Source organism: Xiphias gladius, chromosome 7 (assembly GCF_016859285.1).
Source record: "Xiphias gladius isolate SHS-SW01 ecotype Sanya breed wild chromosome 7, ASM1685928v1, whole genome shotgun sequence".
Lineage (NCBI taxonomy): Eukaryota > Metazoa > Chordata > Actinopteri > Istiophoriformes > Xiphiidae > Xiphias > Xiphias gladius.
The window spans coordinates 16,980,342-16,999,521 of NC_053406.1; the positions used below are offsets into that span (position 1 = coordinate 16,980,342).

The 19,180-nt window shown below is 39.4% G+C and overlaps 1 protein-coding gene across 1 annotated transcript in view; it reads left to right on the plus strand.

Annotated features, from left to right (window-relative positions):
• Positions 1 to 19,180, plus strand: part of map3k10 (mitogen-activated protein kinase kinase kinase 10) — a 39,762-nt gene that overhangs the window by 10,203 nt on the left and 10,379 nt on the right. Inside the window, exons 2-3 of the mRNA XM_040131209.1 lie at positions 13,854 to 14,034; positions 15,269 to 15,417. Coding sequence (XP_039987143.1) covers positions 13,854 to 14,034; positions 15,269 to 15,417 — 330 coding nt within the window. The remainder of the gene's footprint in view (positions 1 to 13,853; positions 14,035 to 15,268; positions 15,418 to 19,180) is intronic.

Consider the following 19,180-nt stretch of genomic DNA (forward strand, 5'->3'; position numbering starts at 1 on the left):
AAGCTTCAAAAGGGGAAAATTGGATTACAGAACAACAGGCTGTGCTTCACTTTCGGTGTTTGGTGCATGTGCAGTGAGCATGTAGGCCTGTGTGCGTATGGAGGTCGGACAGCAGGACATGTTGGCGCTAGGGCAGAGAACTCACACTCCTACTATCACACACACATATACACACATGGACACACACTCATGTAAATGCTTCAACGGAGCTACAATAACCCCATTCTCACACAGCAGCCCAAGACAGAGCGAGAGCAGGGCTCACAATGGCAGGAGTCACTGCAGGGGGGATGGGGGGCGAAGGATGGGAGATAGAGGCAACGGGAGGCGACTGTAGGCCGTGAATGACAGAGCGGAGAGATGGATGGAAGCAAGGGAGGATGGGTAGAGGAGGGAATGCAGCGGTTGTACAGAAACCCCTGGAGGCTCGGCAGGGAAAGGGAATGGAGAGATGGATGGGGGAGGGAGGGAGGGGCGAAGGCAGGGATAGGGAGAAGTGTAAGGCCAGTTTGAGAGGAGGTCAAACCATTCTTCTTTCAAAGATTAAGGCGAACAGCCACAAATGACTGTAGGCTGCAGTTTTTCACTATCTGTGTCTGTCTGTGCTGTAGGCCTCATTATACCATTACAGTCAAATGCACAAAATATATAACAATTGCAACCATATGAAGACAAGCATATGAAGGGTTTGTAATAGGTAATGATCTGACCACTATAAAAAAAATCTTTATCATGACAACCTGAGTCATAGCAGATGTAGCATACGGTATATAGTGTTTCCAAATTGTCTTGTATTGTACATCAAGTAAATTTATGTACATTGCCGTTTGTATATGTATATTGAAAATGATAAATGCCAATTTAAATTAGTTCAAGTTGTGACCCACAGATAGGTTAGTGTCCCTTTTTCTCTTTCTTTTTATAAGTATAGTAGTGGCTAGTAGTGGTCGGTCCACCACCACTAGTCCAGACTGGAATATTGCAACGACTATTTTAAGGATTGCTATGAAATATTGTTACAGATATCCATGGCCCCCAGAGGAATAATCCTAGCCACTCTGGTGATCCCCTGACCTTACCTCTTGTACCACCAGCAGGTTGACATCTGTGGGTTTTAGTGAAATATGTCCACAACTATTAGATGGATTTCCATGAAATTTGGTATAGATGTTCATGCCCCCCTAAGGGTGAATATTAAAAACTTTGGTGATACTTTAACTTTCCTTATAGTAACATCATCAGGTCAGAGTTATAATCTGTCCAACCCACATGGACAAGACAACAAAAAAAATACTGTTGCAGTGGTGATACATTTGTCAAACATGAACAGAACCTCTCACATTACATTGCAAACAAAGAACTTTATCTGCCGTCCGATTCCCTAAAAATAAAATCAGCCACACAAAATTTTCCCTTTCTGAAACACAGCTCAGTATTCTTATATGCATTAATCCAGAAAAACTCATCCGAAATTAAGGACATTTTACTAAATAGTGTAGCCACTGAATCATCATATAATGAGCAATAAAACATGAAAATGACTTTATTTTGAGTTTCGCATAAATCACATAGCAAACAAAGTCTTTTGTCTTCAAGGAGACCTAGTTAATTGTAATATATCTGAATGTAAATGTGCACAGAGGGATCTTTGACTTTTGGCCAAATTCTGCTGCAAATTGTTTTTCATCAGACAACATGTTCTTTCTTTAGGTTTGTACCAAACATCAACAGCTTATTTTACTTTGTACAACAGGAAAAGTTTACACTATGCTTCATAAATATTTCACTAAAATCTGTTTTTGAAAAATAAAAAATGGAGCAACAACAACATTCATTCTGCACCAGCAGGGAGAAAACTTGAGAGATACTGTGGTCTTCACTGATACCTGCCTCAGTAGACTAGAATTCAATGCTGCCATTAGACATGATATACAGTACATTGAGTAAGGCCTGATTTTACTGTTTCTTGATTACTCTCGATTCTCTCTTATTACTGCTATTGTCATCTCCATTTACTTACAATTTACACCTAAAAACAAACTTAGCCAGCTTTCTGGGAGGTTATCAGAAGGGATTCAGGGAAATAAAGGGAATCAGTAACCGTAGTTGACTGACAAGGCATGTTGGGGGAGGGAAGGGACATTACAGTACTTAATCAGAAACTAACTCCAGTAAAACAGTATATCAGAGTCTGGATTGTTAGAAGGACTTTGGACTGTGCTCAGTGCTCTGGCGTCCTGTGAACGCGGCCACGCTGCTAGCAGATGTTTGAAATGCCTCGCTGTCAGGAGGGATGGCTGCTGAGTTTCAGTCTGTCTCAGTGACTGAGAGACAGAGGGAGCGCTACCGTGACACAACTAAACCAAACAGTGAAACCAGTCAATGATTACTAATGAATACTCATATGCGCCCACACACTCAAACACACACATCGCAATTATTTTCTCCACTGGTCAATAAAAAGTTGACTTGCAGCCAGTTAACAGTGTTGACTCAATGCTCTTTTTACTGCATTGAAGTTTTCACTCCATGTGGACCTGCCGAGCATACTGACACACATTTACACATCCTCGTGCTGTATGATGTTGTACATACTGTAACAGTTTTAATTATAAACACGTCGCACTGATCTGGACCTGCCGCATATGTACTTAGTGGTTTGATCTGCCACTTCTGATCACTGTTCAAAAGTTCATTCAGATTTTGTCACATTTAGGTATTCTAACTTTATCATAAGCACACACACTCACACAATCAGTGGTGGAAAGTAACTGAATAAGTTTACTCAAGCACTGTACTTAAGTACAACTTTGAGGTGCTTGTACTTTACTTGAGTACTTCAATTTTATGATGCTTTATACTTTTACTCCACCACATTTCAGAGGGAAATATTTTACTTTTTACTCCGCTACATTTATTTGACAGCTTAAGTAACTTTGTAGATTCAAATTGATACACAACATAATCAACAAATAAATTATGATGTATTATTATAGGTTAAATTTGATTTTTGATCTCCGGGGGGAATTCAGTGCTCATCAGTATATAAAATAATTACAATTAGCTCTACCTGTACCAGCTGCAACATTAAAGTGATGTACACACTGACTCATTCTGCAAAATGGGTACTCTTACTTTTGGTACTGTAGGTATATCTTTGCTGATCATGCTTTTGTACTTTTACTTAAGTAACGTTTTGAATGCAGGACTTTTAGTAGTAACACAGTATTTCTACATTGTGGTATTGCTACTATTACTTAAGTAAAAGATCTAAGTACTTCTACCACAGCAAATAATCACACAGTTACATGCAAAAATATTGTACACCAGTGGATTATATAATTGTGCTGTATTTGCATAAAAGACAAGAGGCTGGAACATCTTACAGCTTCTAGTCAGGAGACAGGCAAACAGTGGTGCAGTAAACACCACCAATCAATGCCACAGGCCGTGTGTTTCCTCAGCATCGCCTCCAGTTCACCTCAGCTCTTTAGACAGACAGAGTGGCTGAGAAGCAACGGCACGAGAGGTCGTCGGAAATTAAAGTCAACCTGACGAAGAAGTGGAACTAGAGGGAAATACCTCAGAGAGAGCAACAGACACAACAGAGCTGGATATCAATTGACTTTTGGTTTCAGAGGCCAAAGTTTTATTAAGTGTTGTGCAGAAAAATACACATGAATATAAACACTGCGTTACTTTGTGTTTCTTACCACCATAGTTAGAAAAGCACTTGGGGGCAAAGCTATATATTTCAGTAGACAAAGTGTAAAACGCAGTAAATGACACACTTACGTTGGCACCTCCCGGGCTGTTGTATGTTTGGTGGCTGTTGACTCTGCTGTTAGAGGGTCATTGTTGTTTGCCAGCAGCCTGGCACGGAGAGTGGGGAGCCAGGCCAAGCAGAGAAGGCACTGGGTGTCCCCTGAGCCAAAGGTCCTTCACCCACTTTCATAGTGGAGTCAAGTAGAGGACACTTCAGTCGGACAACAGACAATACACTGCATGTTTGGAGTGTAAGGGCCCAAGAGTGAATACTAGAATGTAATGTTTTATTCAGCGTTTATATTCACTACTAGAGAGAAGTGACAAATAAGCATGTTGTCGTTTACTACACTTGATTCCCCGACTGCCCACTCAGAGCTCAGGTCCATTCATAACCTGTGAATGTTAAATGAATTAAAATACATGCAACAGACAAGACCGCTCAGTTTTATGATGCGTTATTGATTTTATCAATCACACTCTGTATAGTGACATGTCAGTTTTCACTTATTTAGAGAATGACTATCTTAACAATTGATTTTTTTTAAAGATTTGCAGTCCCCATCTTAAAGACAGAGTGAAAAACTGAAAAAAAAGAAAAAGGAAATCGTTGCAGTGACTTGAATTGGCACTGGAAGGTTAAATGTTGATGTTTTTCATCATAATTAATAATAAGAAAAAAAACACTTTAAAGTGTTACCTTTTCAAAGTGGTAAAAAAGCAATAAACTGACCTTTTGTCTTGAGCATCTTGGTGACTTTTATTAACAAGTGTAGTTGTGAAGCCTTCATCAGAGATTGCTCATCAGCATCTTATTTTATGAATGCTACATGACAAAGCTGCCCTTTTGTCAGTCTTTTTATTTTTAAATTAAAATTCAGCAAAGTAATCAATACATGAGGTGATTCTTTCATTTTTTTTTTTTTTTGCCAGTGGAGTACCACAGTTTTTCCTGAATCTTTTTTGAGGAAACAAGCAGGTTTTTGTTTTTTTTTTCCCTTTTCCTCTAAAGTCCACATAAATGTCTGGAAAATTGTAAGACTCAGCATTGAAATTGAGGAGTAGATTTGTTTTGATTTCTACTGTAACATATAGAACAATATTTTGCAGTTGTGGTACACGTAACAACAATTTGGCTGTTTGCAATTTGTCAAACTGAAGGAGTCGTGAAAGTTAAAATCTGTCACGAGTCAAAAAAAAAAAAAAAGGAAAAAAAAGCTCAAACCTCTCTGAATTCCCGCTTTGTAAGTACTCCTTTTTTCCCCTACCGCACACACTCGCATAGATACACACTCCATGCAAAAAGAGCCAGGAAAAAGCTGCCTCATTTAATACCTCCATCTCTTCTGAGAGAGAGGGTGCCTGGTCACACGAATCTGGCAGCTGCATTTGTGTGGAGACAAAGTGAATGGCTGCAGGGTGAAACTGTGCCACTGTGCGGCTCAGGATTAGAGCCCTGATGGCCTGTGGTACAAGCAGACCCAGGCTGGGGTATCGATGACATGGGAGCATACTCACTACAACCTCGGTATCAAAGCACGGGGGAACAGAAAGAAACCCAGTGGTTGCATCGTTTTTTTTGCTTTAATTGAGTGTTGTTTATTGACTAAGATGCTCTAAATGCAGCAAATGTGATAGGTAAAAGTCTTATCTGCAGTGTCTTAGGGAAGCAGTTACCACACTGATATATTGTTCAAGTGTTAGAAAACAAAACTGAACGGTTTTTGATGGAGAAACATCAGGTTTGCTTTCAAGCTGTAAATCGGCTGTATTTGTCTGTTTGAATTTTTCATACTGCATTTAAATTAAATGTACTTGATTGTTAAGTTATGGGGGAATTTGGATGTTTTTTTCAGTGTGTTTGGAGAGATTTTTTCTGAAAGAAAGAAAGAAAGACATCTGGTATATGCTGCCAGAAAAAAATTCAAAAGGTCTCCCTCCAGTCATCTCTCTTTACCTCTGGCAGCCCGCATCTTTTCATCCACTCATTATTTCCCTCTTTCTCGTGGTGCTTGTGCCTTTTTTCCTCATCCTCTTGCCGTTTCTTACCCTCCCGTACTGACCCCCCCCTTTTTCAGCTACTTCTTCCCAATATTTCATTCTCCTCTTCTGCCCTCATTTCTGCAGCTCTCCTCCCTCTTGTCGTTTTTGTCCCTCTTGTGCCTCTTTCCTCCTCTCATCTTCTGTCTCCCCTCCCCCATCCCTCATCCTCAAACCCCCCCACCCCCCACATTACATACACACAATCTACCTCTCAGTTACTCTCAGTTTATTGACTCCCTCCACCCTTGCGCTTTCCCTGGGTCTCTTCTTCCATTTCTTCTCCCCGGTGTGTTGTGATTGTAGCCAGGCTGGCGACAGCTGCAACAGCAGACAGTCAGGCAGTGGGCCCTGGTGGAGGGAGGGAGGGAGGGAAGGAGGGGATGACGATGGGGGAAAAGGGGGGATGCGAAGATGATGAGGCAGTCATAATGTGGCAGGGTTGGAGGGGGTTGTTACTTTTTTGTTAGCAACGTTTTAATCTTTGCAGAAACAGAGACTAATACATCAGGGCCTGCGGGGCTGGGGGGGGGGGCTGGTTGCTCAGCATCCCTTGGGCCCGAATCTCATCAGTGTTGATGCTCCGACAGCTCGCTGCCGTGTCAGTCAAGTTGTTTCATTTGCTACGCTGACGTGCTCTTACGCACCAGCAGAGACAGACGGCTGGAACCAGCCCTGAGGTGGTGCTGTTGTACCTGAACAAGCAGCCGCTCTCGAAGTGCAGGGGGATAGGTGGGTGGAAGAGGTTGTGGAGGTGGTGGGAGATGTTGGGGGGGGGGTGGTACCAGGGGAGTCTGCCTGGGACAGCTGTTCCACCCTACAGGCTACACCTGTTTCTGGATGAAGGGAAGGAGGAGGAGGGGGAAAAAAGACTGATGAGGGGAAAAAGAAGAAGAACGGGTTAGAGGTAGAGAGAGGGAAAACAAAAAATTACCTTTCCCGGAGTTGAAGAGATAAAATGTTCTGAACACGGTCATACATCCAGAGAAATAATCATCCTTGCTTCACTTTTCTGTGTCTGCGTGAAGTGTTTTCATTAAATCCTGCACTGTAAAACCCCATGCAGGAATGTATTGGAATCAACTAATCTTTTCTCACTAACTTAATGTAAATATCTAAGTCTTGTTAATTTCAAGTTACTTCAACTTAAGATTCTAGTTTTTATTTTCAGACGAATTTGACTAAACATTGACTTGAAATGAGTTGATTGAATGAACTGCTGAGAGTTCATTCAACTCATTAAGATAATTTAATAAACAAAACTTGCATATTAGCAGACTTCCCAGCATGCATTGTTTGAGAGATTCTTCTTTTTTTGTAGTTTGAAGAAAACAGACATTATGAACGCTTTCTGTGTGTGTCTAATATTTGTTAAGATAAGTAACTGTTGTTTCTTTCAATAATGATAAAAACAATGCTAACCACGATGAAGGTTAGTGTTGAATTCAGTTCCTTCCCCTTGTATGATTATAACATAACAAAGTCACTGGGAGTCAATTCACATATTGCCTTTGTACTGACTCTGGTACAAAATTCCTTCAGCAGCTGCAACGGAGAGTTTTCCATGCAAAATGAAGAATTCACTCTTTAAGATGAGAAAATGTACAAATCTGTATAACGTTAATCAGTGTGACTGAACAGTTGTCGATTCAAACTTAATATCTTAACTACAGTTGACTTAACTCAGTTTTACATTTTCAAAACTCATAAGGATTTGGAAGTAGTTATTCAATTTTTGTTCAGGTAAACGCATTTTTAAAGCAGCGGGGAGCTTTCATTTTTAAATTGAACCCACTCTTTAATCTCCAAAAGGTTCTGTTTTTTAAAATAGGGACACAAAACATACATAAATTAACATCCATAAAGAAGTGGATAGCTTTTAATTTTTGGATTACAAACAAGGCTAAAGGGTCAACAGCCACAATGCTTAGGCACAGTGGTGCTTGGAGCTAAATATATACGTTAAATATTCTGATGTTCAGGTGTAACGTTTACCATGTTCACTGTACAACTGAGGCTGATGCAAATGTAGTTATTTTTCCATGAATTCGGGCATAAACCAACGTATAGGTGATAATGTAATTTTAATCTTCGAGGCTGGTGGCTGTAGAAGAAAAGCCAGGGGTTCAAATTAAATCTTTGTTAAATGGCACCAAACAGTACCAGATATGAAAGTTGGGGTGGTGGAGGGAGCTGTGGGACCAGACGGCTTCAGTGTGCCAATCAGCACACTTCACACTGTGATTGGTCAGCTGCGCAGAGGTGAGAGGAGCCAGGCCTTTCACAGTGTGAGTAGCACTCCTTATGATGACTGATTTGATGTGTAGAATTAAGAGAGCGGGAGAAAAAAAAGATCCCCATAGGGACATGATGGTTTCTCTTCTGAGTCGTCTCCTTTTTCAGCGTTGTAGTCTTAGTCTGCGACCTCTGTCCCTTCTTATCATAACAAGTTAATGACAAAGCAGACTGAACTGATTTTTAGCCAAAATAACACCAACAGTGTAAGTTAGCCGGTCGAGCTTTCTGTGTCCCTCTCTGGTTCATGGTAAAACTGACTAGTTGAGTGACATTAGGTCATACGTAGATGATTTGCATTTGTTAAGTTCCTCATCCCTCAGCACGAGCACTGGAGAGTCGCCATCATCAGCTTCTGACCAACAAACACTTTAGTTTTTATCTGTTCAGGTTCTACCGTTGTGGTTTACACCAAGTTCAGAAACACAGATCAAGCGCAGAACGCAGCTGGCTTTGGTTTGTACTGTTTTTGCTGATTCTGATCGAGCCACAATGTGAACGTTTTCTCATATAAACTAAATTTCAGTTTCTTATATTGGTACATCATGAGAATAAAAATGACATGTTGATTTCACCTGTTAGGGTAACAATGTTAACACTTCAGCAAGATGACAACAGAAAAAAAATATATATTTATTATTATTACGAAAATTATATTTTAATAAATGAATGTGCGGTCTAATTTTGGCATCGCCTGTTTTTTCTGCTTTTTGTTGTTTTTTGTTGATATAGTCTGGTTTTTTTGCGTTCTCTATTTTATTGTAAAATGTTTGTCTGTAGAAAATGTCAACTATCTGAGTCTGTTTACAGTCAAAAATATGTTAATTCTGTCAAGATGACAATAAAAATATCAAGTTTAAAAAAGAAAAAGAAACTAAGATTTTAAAAAAAAAAAAAATCCCCAAAAGTTCCTTAACATACTGATGGATATTTTTTTGGCCCTTAAGAGGTCAGTGTAAGCCGAAAAAGATTAGATTAGATTTGGTTTTATTCACTTGTTGAAATGCTGGATTCAAAAGAGGAAACAGTCTTTTTTAACACAAACTTAAGTACACATCAGTCAGATTTATTTGTGCTTCAAAAATTGAGTTAAATCTGCAAATAAAATCTTAACTTGGTTCAGACCACATACAGTATATCCTCGCAATTAGCCCCATTCCTTCAATATCCCCTTCCCCTAACTTTAACCAGACCTTGTCCCTGAAGTGCTACGTTGAGGAACAGAGGAAGTAAAAATGAAAGTAGCGTTAAGCCCTGACAGGTTGAACCACCTAGAGATCCCTGGTCAGCTGATCAGTGAGGATAAATCTCTCAGCTGACTGCTCAGGTGACCGAGCCCTAAGCCTTCATAGTTTATTTAAGGCAAGGCAGCACAGAGAGACAGTAGGACTTTGGCTAGACTAATCAGTGTATAAACATTGTATTGGTAGTGCTTATAAAATGCCCCAGGTAATCATCAAAAACAATCATAAATAGTATTTGTTTTTTACACTTTGTCAATCTATTTGTACTCAATTAATAAAAATAATATGCTGTATGCAGTGTTGAGAATATTACCTCTTTCCACCAAATTTGGCATGCAACCAGGGAAAGTTTACAGCGTGTTTTAAAGTTACTTTTGTCATTCTTTGTGTCAAGATTCTGCTTAGATAAGGATTACAAACATGAAAATTTACAGATAAACTACATTTTCAAGAAAAGTGTAATTTAGTATTTTTTATATTATCTATCTATATCTGTCTCTTTCTCATAATATACATATATATATATATATATTTATATATATAAAATTTTAAGCCTCTATTAGAGAACTTGTTTTTGGTGTTATAAACATTCATGTAAATGGCTCTGACAGAAATACCGTCACTCAGAAGACCTTTGACTGCATTCCTCTTAGGTGAAATATCTAAGCAGACTGTAGGCTAATGTGTCACCTGTGTTTACTGCACTGACTAACCAGTCTGGAGGATCATTAGTCAGGTTAAAGCCTCGCTGATTACTTGTCTGTCAGTGTTTAAACAGTGACTCAGTGGCATTTCTCAACACTCAGCTGGGGTCAGGGTCCAAGGATGGAGGAATGAACTGTGGGAGTTTAAAAGGTTAAATCAACACTTAATCAAACGGTGCAGAAAACTGCTGCTAGACCTATCTCTTTGGCTGAAAACTCATATCCCTGGCCACACCCCTATCAGCAGGTGTTTTTGACAGCTGATCAATAATACTTGGCTGTGTCCAAAACTGCAACATGCTGTAAAGTTTGACACTGTGTGCCCGAATAGCATCCTGAACCCTGCAGTCTCCCTCCAAGTCTGCCCTTGATGATAAACTGGTGCAAGCTCATGGCATTAGAGTCCATGATGGGTTTAAATGGTGTTGGTACGCCTTCACAAGGCATCACAGGAGACATGGGCTTTTTTCTGTATTATCTGGCTAAGTACAACCCCTTTCAAATCTCCCAGCATTTGCGTTGTTTTCATTACGGAAAAAATTGATAGTTGCTCTTAAGTTTTAGCCAAGTTAGCAGCAGGGCTCAAGGGATGGCAGTGCCAGTTGGAGAATTGGATGGATTGCGATGAAATTTTGTACAAACATTTATGGTCACCAGAAGATGACTCTTAATAACTTTGATGATCCTCTGACCTTTCATCTAGTGCCACCATGAGATCAGAGTTTCAATTTGTCCAACATTTTGGTTTATGACCAAATACATGCAAAACTAGTGACATTTTCCAGTGGTCTCAGCTGTATATTGTGTTTAGTGCTAATTAGAAAATAGTAAACATGGTACACATTATACCTGTTAAAAGTCGATATGTTAGCATTGTCACTGAGAGCATGTTACAGCTACCACCATTTTACATTTACTTTACCATGATTGCTACGAAGGAGAAAAATATTTTTGGCCTCAGTTTTTTATCCATCTTAGAATATGGACTCTTTACAATGAGCATTACAGCCTCACAGAGCTGCTAGTGTAGCTGTAAACTCGTTAATCAGCTGGTTTAGATTTCTTTAGTGGCTCTCTGGTTAATAACAACACAGACTATTGATAAGGGCTTTGCATAGTAAGGACTCATTGGAGGATAGAAAAACTCCTTTCACATGAACAGAAATCGGTCATCTTATTCAAGTCATCAGGTAGCGCGACAGCAGGTTTTCCTGTTGATTAATGGCAGAATTATCACTAATCAAACTTTGCTGCGTATTAAACTCTCACACTATGTTTATGATAATAAAGCTGTAGGATTATTCAATGACACATCCAGGCCTCTGATATTTACCTGAATGCAAGTTTCTATGGATGACTTTGTAGTGACCAGGGAGCTTGTTAGGAAGATTTATTGCTTTCTTCTTGTTTATATGGACTCTATTTTGAGATAACATTTCCAACAGCGCGGGCATTGCATTGTGTAAAAGCCACACAATCCCTGAGGACCTTTTTTTCATCACTGTGATGAGATGCGCTGTGATGTTTCCCACACCCTCGTGGGTGTTATTTGTGTATCGCTGCACTGCAGGTTTCCGTGCTGCCAGCTGAACACAGACACATTGATCTTTGTGTTTGACATATGGATGAAACGCTTGTGGTAGTGAAAAACGTGTGGCAGGATGAATGAACATGCGCAGGTGGTGCCGAGAAGCCGCACAGAGACGTTCTCGAGGTGTGAAAGTAACACAGAGATGTTATAATTACATCAGGAAGAGAGGCAGAGTGGGAGCAGGTTCGGTGTCTGTAAATTTGCTTCCAATCAATTTCCGTCCTCTCTCCACACCCTGTCATCAGCCTTTCCCTTTTTCTTTCCTCTCCGATTGGACCCCGCCCTCCACCTACAGTCCCCGTATGGATGTGCTCCACATTCATACACACCAAACAACCTGGGGAAGGCAGACTGTGAGGAGGACACACCCATCTATGCAAGCAAACACATCCCTAGCTCTTGTTCTCTGAGTCTGACTGGCTCCATCTTTTGCTTCTCAGAGACAGAGAGAGAGCGAGTTAACCCTGAGGAGACAGCTGTCCCTCACAGACGACAATATCAGAATAGAAAAGTTGGCTGGAAGATGACGGTGGCTTATCACTGTCAGCAGCCCGCACTTATTCCTTGTCTGGAAACTAAAAAATGACTGAAGTGATTAAACGATTATAAAAATACTTGCCAATCCACGAGATGATTAATCAACAAATTATTTCAGCTGTAATATAAACCCTCCTCGACAGGCAACATCAAATACTGCTCACAGGTTAATGCATCAGTAATAATACCCAATATAATCTATTATAATTTACACTCTGAAGGGGACCTTTGTGAAATAAAATTTTAAATGCATTACTTTTACTTGTAATGGAGTACTTTTATTGTATGGTATTGGTACTTTTACTTAAGTAAAGTCACTTATTTAACTTCTTCTTGACTATATAAATATCTACAGACTGGCCTGATATCAACTCTTTATCACTGAAATTGGTCACCTAGCGAGTTTGCGGACAGAGCAGAGCACAGAGAGGCACACCTTTATCACGTGAAAGGTTGTGTGCGCGTGTGCCTGTGCGTGCGTGCGCGCGTGTGTATGTAAACAAAGACGCCGCTGTGTGTGTGCAGCTCTCTCCACCACCCTTTGCATACGCCTGCAGATAAGTGAAAGAGAGAGAGAGAGAGAGAGCAGCCCCCACCTGGCTCCCAGTGCCTTTAAACTGTGTACACACTAAATATTTCCATAGCCGGCCGTCACACGGAAATGAAGGAGGAAGTTGTACGTGGTACATGGAAGAGAGAGAGAGAGAAAAATAGAGAGAAAGATAGCGGGATCAAGGAAGTGAAAGTCTAACATCAACAAGTATACATTGAAGTGACTCTCACTATATGTAATTTATACTCAGACACACACACACACACTGCAGACTGCTGGACCAGAAGTGATGGTTCTGCCCTGTAGCAGAAACCTGAACAGCACACTGGTCCGACCACACCTGTATTGTAAACATGACTGTGTTATTGAACATGTACACTGTTTTAGGTAACTGGACTATGAAGCTGGACCTGAAACTGCATTTCATTGTTTGCCACTCAGAAGCCAGAAAAAAACAAAAATAAATTGCCACTGCATATAGAAACACAGCATACTGTATTTATAAAGATTCTCAGTGATATAATACATTTTAATGCAAGTGGCTGTCTACGAGAAAAAACAGCAGGACTTTGTAGTAAAATGTTGCCGATTTAACAATCTATCCCATTCATTATACATTTTTAATTATCAATGTTTGTGTTAGGGCTGCAGCTAATAATTGTTTTCATTATCCATTAACCTGACAATTATTTCTTCTATACAGTAAAATCGATTATTTCCTACAAATGTCAGAAAAGAGAAATATGTCCGTCACAGTTAAGCCCATACCGAGGTCATTATTACCCATTTGTTCAACTTACAGTCCAAACCTCAAAGATATTCAATTTACTATCAAAGAATTATGAAAAATCAGCGAACATTCACATTTACTTTTGGTACTTCAGTTTAAAAAATATTTAGTTGTCATATAAAAAGATATATGCTCTTATAATTCATGACTCCTGGAGCTCTCTCTGCAGTCTGTTTTTCTACTTTTTCCTTCTCTGTAATTTGACCTCTTGTCAGAGGGCAATTACTCAAAGAAAAGGGCATTTTTTAAGAGTATTTTTTGTGTCTGTCTCACAGGTACAGGTCATCTTTAAAAACAAACTGATCTTTTGTCCTTTCCGCCTCCTCTTCTTCAGTCCTCATTCTGGAGCCTGTGGAGCGGGACGACCTGAGCGGGAAAACCCTGAAGATCACAGACTTCGGTCTGGCCAGAGAGTGGCACCAGACCACTAAGATGAGTGCAGCAGGGACCTACGCCTGGATGGCCCCAGAGGTCATCAAGCTCTCCCTCTTCTCCAAGAGCAGCGATGTGTGGAGGTAAAGCGCTCGTCCCTGTGTGTCACCTTATTCCCCTGCTTTATAAAGTGACAAACTTCCAGACAGGCTGTAGGGGGAAACTAATATGACACAGGGTGAATGTGCATGTGCTTGAGATTGTGTTCATATGTTTAATGATAAGAAACCAGGTTAAAATTGAGAACACTGGGCAAATTTTCTTTCATTTGGCTTTCAACAATCATGCTAGGTTAATGAGACAGAACTTTTTTGTGGTGTTGCTTTGAGAGCTTTTGGTATCTGCCCAGTTTAATAAAATCTAACCTCTCCGTAACAGTAATTAAAAACAAAAATACCCAGCAGATGTTAGTAGGTACATTAGGGTTTATATCAATTTTTAATCCAGTAATATCAGATTAAACGATTTTACATATGATTAATCGGCTGATCGTTTAAGCAAGTAGATTTGCTATAAGTAGCAATACTGCGATATAAAAAAAAAAAAAACTCCATTAAAAGTGAAAGTCCTGAATAGAAAATGTCTTTTTCTACATAAATGAACTCTTTGATGGATAAAATGTAAGAAAATGGGGAAAAATTTCCATCACAGCTTTTAGTATTTGTTATTTTTTATTTAACTTGTATTATTAGCAAAATTAACATTAAGTATTAAAAAATAAAAGTACCCATTGTGATGTATTAATGTGTAGGCAGCATTTTACTGTTAGAGTTGGTCGAGTGGACATGATTTTGTCTATTTTCCAATATACATAGAAATACTCTAGTAAAGTGCAGCTGAAGTACATTACTGGTTTAAAGTACTTGGTTAGTTTCTACCACTGGCGTATACATACTTTTGTTTATTTAAAATTTGTGTCCTGAATATGTGGAGTCATTGAGAAGTTTTTCTAACCACTGATTTAAAGTAAAACCCTCTCGTCATGTTCACGTTCTGCCTGCAGCTGAAGCATTTCCTGACATTGCAACACAATGTTGTACAGTCTTTCAACAATGGTTCAAGCCAATTTTATTTTTGACAAAAAAAAAGAAAGAATTTTTTTTAGAATGAGGTTAACTTGCTGGAGCTTTCAGCATCATCTTGTATTTCCTTGCGTTCTGTTGTTATTACATGACCTACATCTGGAACTGTGGTCACCAATGAGAGGTGGTCTTCATCATCCTGTTCGAGGACAGTTTTTATTGTCAGCTGTGACATAAAAAAGACGACGACATAACATTTTACTCGTCCATTTTCTCTCCTTGTCTCTCGTCATAGTTTCGGCGTGTTACTCTGGGAACTGCTGACCGGCGAGGTTCCTTACCGGGAGATAGATGCGCTGGCGGTAGCTTACGGTGTTGCCATGAACAAGCTAACTCTTCCCATCCCTTCAACCTGCCCTGAACCTTTTGCTCAGCTACTGGGAGGTAAGCAGGCGACCACCTGGACATGTTGAGTGATTATTAAATCCAAGAATACCAAGTCAGTACTTCTGTCGTTATGGAGAAAAACTGATTTTTAAGTTTTAATAGAAAGAACAATTGTCTGAAGAACGTGTGCTCCGTGAAAACAGTTTTCAGTTTGTTTGTTTTTTTTGACTGGTTGGACTTTGTATTTCTTGTCCCATTCATTTATTGTTGACAAGTAAACTTTGAGGATCTTTATGTGCACTTGTTCCTTTTCTTAAGGGATTGTACTGTACTTCAGTCATCAAATATGAACATACAAAAACACTTTGAAAAGACCCTTTCGGTGTTCCTCCACATCCACTGACTGTAAAATGGTCTAATCTTAGTTGATTTTTTCAGAGGTTACAGTGGATGAATTTAAAACCTTTTTTCCACTGTATCTTGGAGCAGAGAAGTGCACTAAGAGTTAAAATGGATGACGATTCATTAAGTTGCTTTTTATACATCCTCGTGCAGTCCTGCGCCTGAGCTCCCCTGGGCTGGATTGCTCCTTTTCACCTTGCAAATAATCCTGGCAGCGCTCTGTTAACAGTGGTAGAGTATTAACTGGCTCTTGTTTCACAGTTCAGGTCATCTCTCTGTTTAAACACGCACCTGCCTTATATCCAAATTGGCTTAATGTGCTTTTTTCTAAGCTACTTTTTTATGCGAATGGGTAAGCTGCACACCGGGTTTTATGTTTAATAACAAAAAAGGAAAAAAACAAAAAAAACAAAAAAAGAGGGGGAGCTTATACTGTCAGCCCAGCAGCAAACCCACTCTGCTCCTAAAGCTCTTTTCCTCCTCATGCCCCCTCTCACTCCCCTTCATCTGATCCATGTTCATCCGTTAATCTCTCCTTTGTCTTTCCTCGCTGCTCTCTACACTCTGTTTACTCCTGTCATCATCTCACTTTCATCTCCTTCTCCCTCCAACTTTATCCAAATACTCTTTATGCTAATTTATCTCACGAATAATGAATCAATGTTACCTGGTAAGAAAAATGTTTTAAGTCTGTGAAACGGTTCTCTGCATCTGCAATGTAATGTTTTGGGTTTTTGTTAAAAAAAAAAAAAAAAACACTTTTCTTTTTGCCATGAATTATGTCAGGCTTGTGGTAGAGGTTTATGGCTGGGGTGTATTGTTCGAGAGGCAGAACTGATCAGTCTGTGGCTCAGCAGATTATTGTAGGTGTACATCATATTTCTGCAACACTGTCAGTCAGGGTTTGGCTCATGATGGTTGCCATATGCTGTCCCATCTTGCTCTCTTCCACTTCTCCTGTTGGCTTCTCTATTGCCAGAAAAGAAAAGAAAAAAAAAAAAATTCATGGTTCAGTCCTCTTTGTATTATATTGAGGAGTTGACTATGTTATGCTGTTTATAGACTTTTGACCTGTATTTATTAGGTTACATTACTAACAGGATAATCTGCATTTCTCTTATTGTCAACTAGAGATCGACCGATTTTTTTTTTTAGGGCCGATACCGATACTGATTATTAGTAATCAAGGAGACCGATAACAGCTATTTGGAACCGATATACACGTTTGCAGTAAAAGTGAAAATCTCTGTGTTATTGTTCATTTTGACACCAACTCAGACAATTTGTTAATAACATTTGTTATTCCTCCTCTGCCTTTGAAATAAAAGTTTTTTTTTTAAATTACAGTACTACAGAACATTCACAAAATTGTAAGGAGTTGAATTAAGGGCACATTTGTAATAAGCTCAGTTTTGTGAAGTCAGGAGGAAATATTTCCTCTCTGACGGTCAAAGCCCGTCCTCCCAAGCTTGTCGGGGGTGGTTTAGCTGTAACGGCAGAAGAGCTGTAGGTGCTCTGGCCGGGACTAGCTTGCCTGCTGGCAGCAGCGGAGCTGCTAGCATCCTCGCCGCTGTCGCCAGATTGCGGCACGTTTAAAAAAAAAAAAAAGCTGATATTTTGGCCTGACTTTCAGACGTTTGGGGTCGACGTCTGTCCATTACTTGATCTTGGAGGGATTTATAACACTTGTTGGAAAGCTTTAATGGGACTTTAAGGGAGGGAGCTGTCAACCCGTCTTTCCCCTGCTCTCCGTTACAACGTGTGTGTGTGTGTGTGTGTGGGGAGGGGCTAAGAGAGGGGAGAAATGCGACCATAAATGACAGCAAAACACAGTAGAGACTCTCACACTGAGCAGAAGTGAAACAAGTGTGAATAAATCAAATCTATTTATTATTATTATTAATTATATATATATATATATATATATATATATATATAAAATAAATTTTTAAGAATTGTTACTTGGCGGGTATGGGCCACCCTCCCAAGGCAACGGTAGGGTAACCAATGATGGAGTTGGGCTAATTAACGCGAATACCTCGCCGTATAATGTGTAATTATCACTTGTATGCTACAGGCTGCAAAGTGCCTGACTGGAATTCATTGGCTGCTTTCAGTGCGTCTCTCACCTGGGAACGGTGTACCTGCATTGAGATACCCCCTGGTAGCCTAAAGATGTTATTTAATAGATTTATCATGTCATTATCACCACATTATAGCATTTTTTATCCCTCCCCTTCCACCTTAAAAAAAAAGTAATGCAGTAACGTTTGCTTGACTTACTTCATATTTTTATCTGAGTACATTTTTACGCAAGTAATTTTACTTCTACTTGAGTAAAACTTTGAAGGAACAGTAGTGAGTGGCCATTCATGTCGTGACATGCTGGGTTAAGCGTGTTGTCTCATTTCCGGTTGCCAGCATTTCTGCCGTACTGGCATCATTTTTTTGCTGCTCTCTCTCAACCCAGCTAAATTTTGCTCTTTTCGTCATTGCAGCAGCTAATTAAACCAAAGACCAAAACCAGCAATTCAATTGTCCTACTAAAATTTACTATCTTTGTATCTAAAGCTAAATATAGTTTATTCCTTTGTGCCATTGAGCTCAACTGTTGTCCACAAACTAGTAAAAACACATTAACAAGACACACTGTTGAACTGGATAACATGGACCTTCATTAAGATGAACATGGGTAGTGTAGTTTATATTTTGATTTGGTGCCAAATACACCTTCCTGCCTCTAAATACTCAGAGCACAAAATTTATTAATCAGCAGCTGAAAATAGGCCCTAGCACAAGTACTATTTGCTCCTGTTTACATAACATTTGTTAAGAAACTACAGTGCTCAACTGTTTTTTGGAAGTTACTGAACCTTTTTAAAAAAAAAATGAAACTATGTTTGAGACCTGTTTTTAAAGATTTGTGTATTTAGTAGGAACTAATGGGCTGAGGCGGCTAATCAGAAGGATGGACTTGATGGCTTTGGTCTTTTCATGAAAGTTATGAGAGAAAAAATGAAAATCACCAAGGAGTCTGCTAAAACCCCGAGAATGTCCTCCCATAAAAAACGACCCTGCAGGTCGTATGTGCAAGCTAATTACAACCTATAGTTAATTTTTGTTGACTATTTTTTTGTGAAGGTGTCACTTTGAGCTCTGTGTAACTGATTTATCACTATTTTCAGAATTTTTACAAACAAGAATTTGAATAAAATCGAGAAAATATTCAAATTAATTCATAATAAAAATAACCATTATTTGCAGTCCTATGTAAAATAGTTACTAATTACCCCATCTTCCATTACATGTTTTACTTATAGTTTTATGCGTACCACTGAACAACATCTGATTAGGGCTATAGAATTCACAATACATGACACTAACCCCTGAAATCACCTGCTATCGTAGTTTAGCTCAT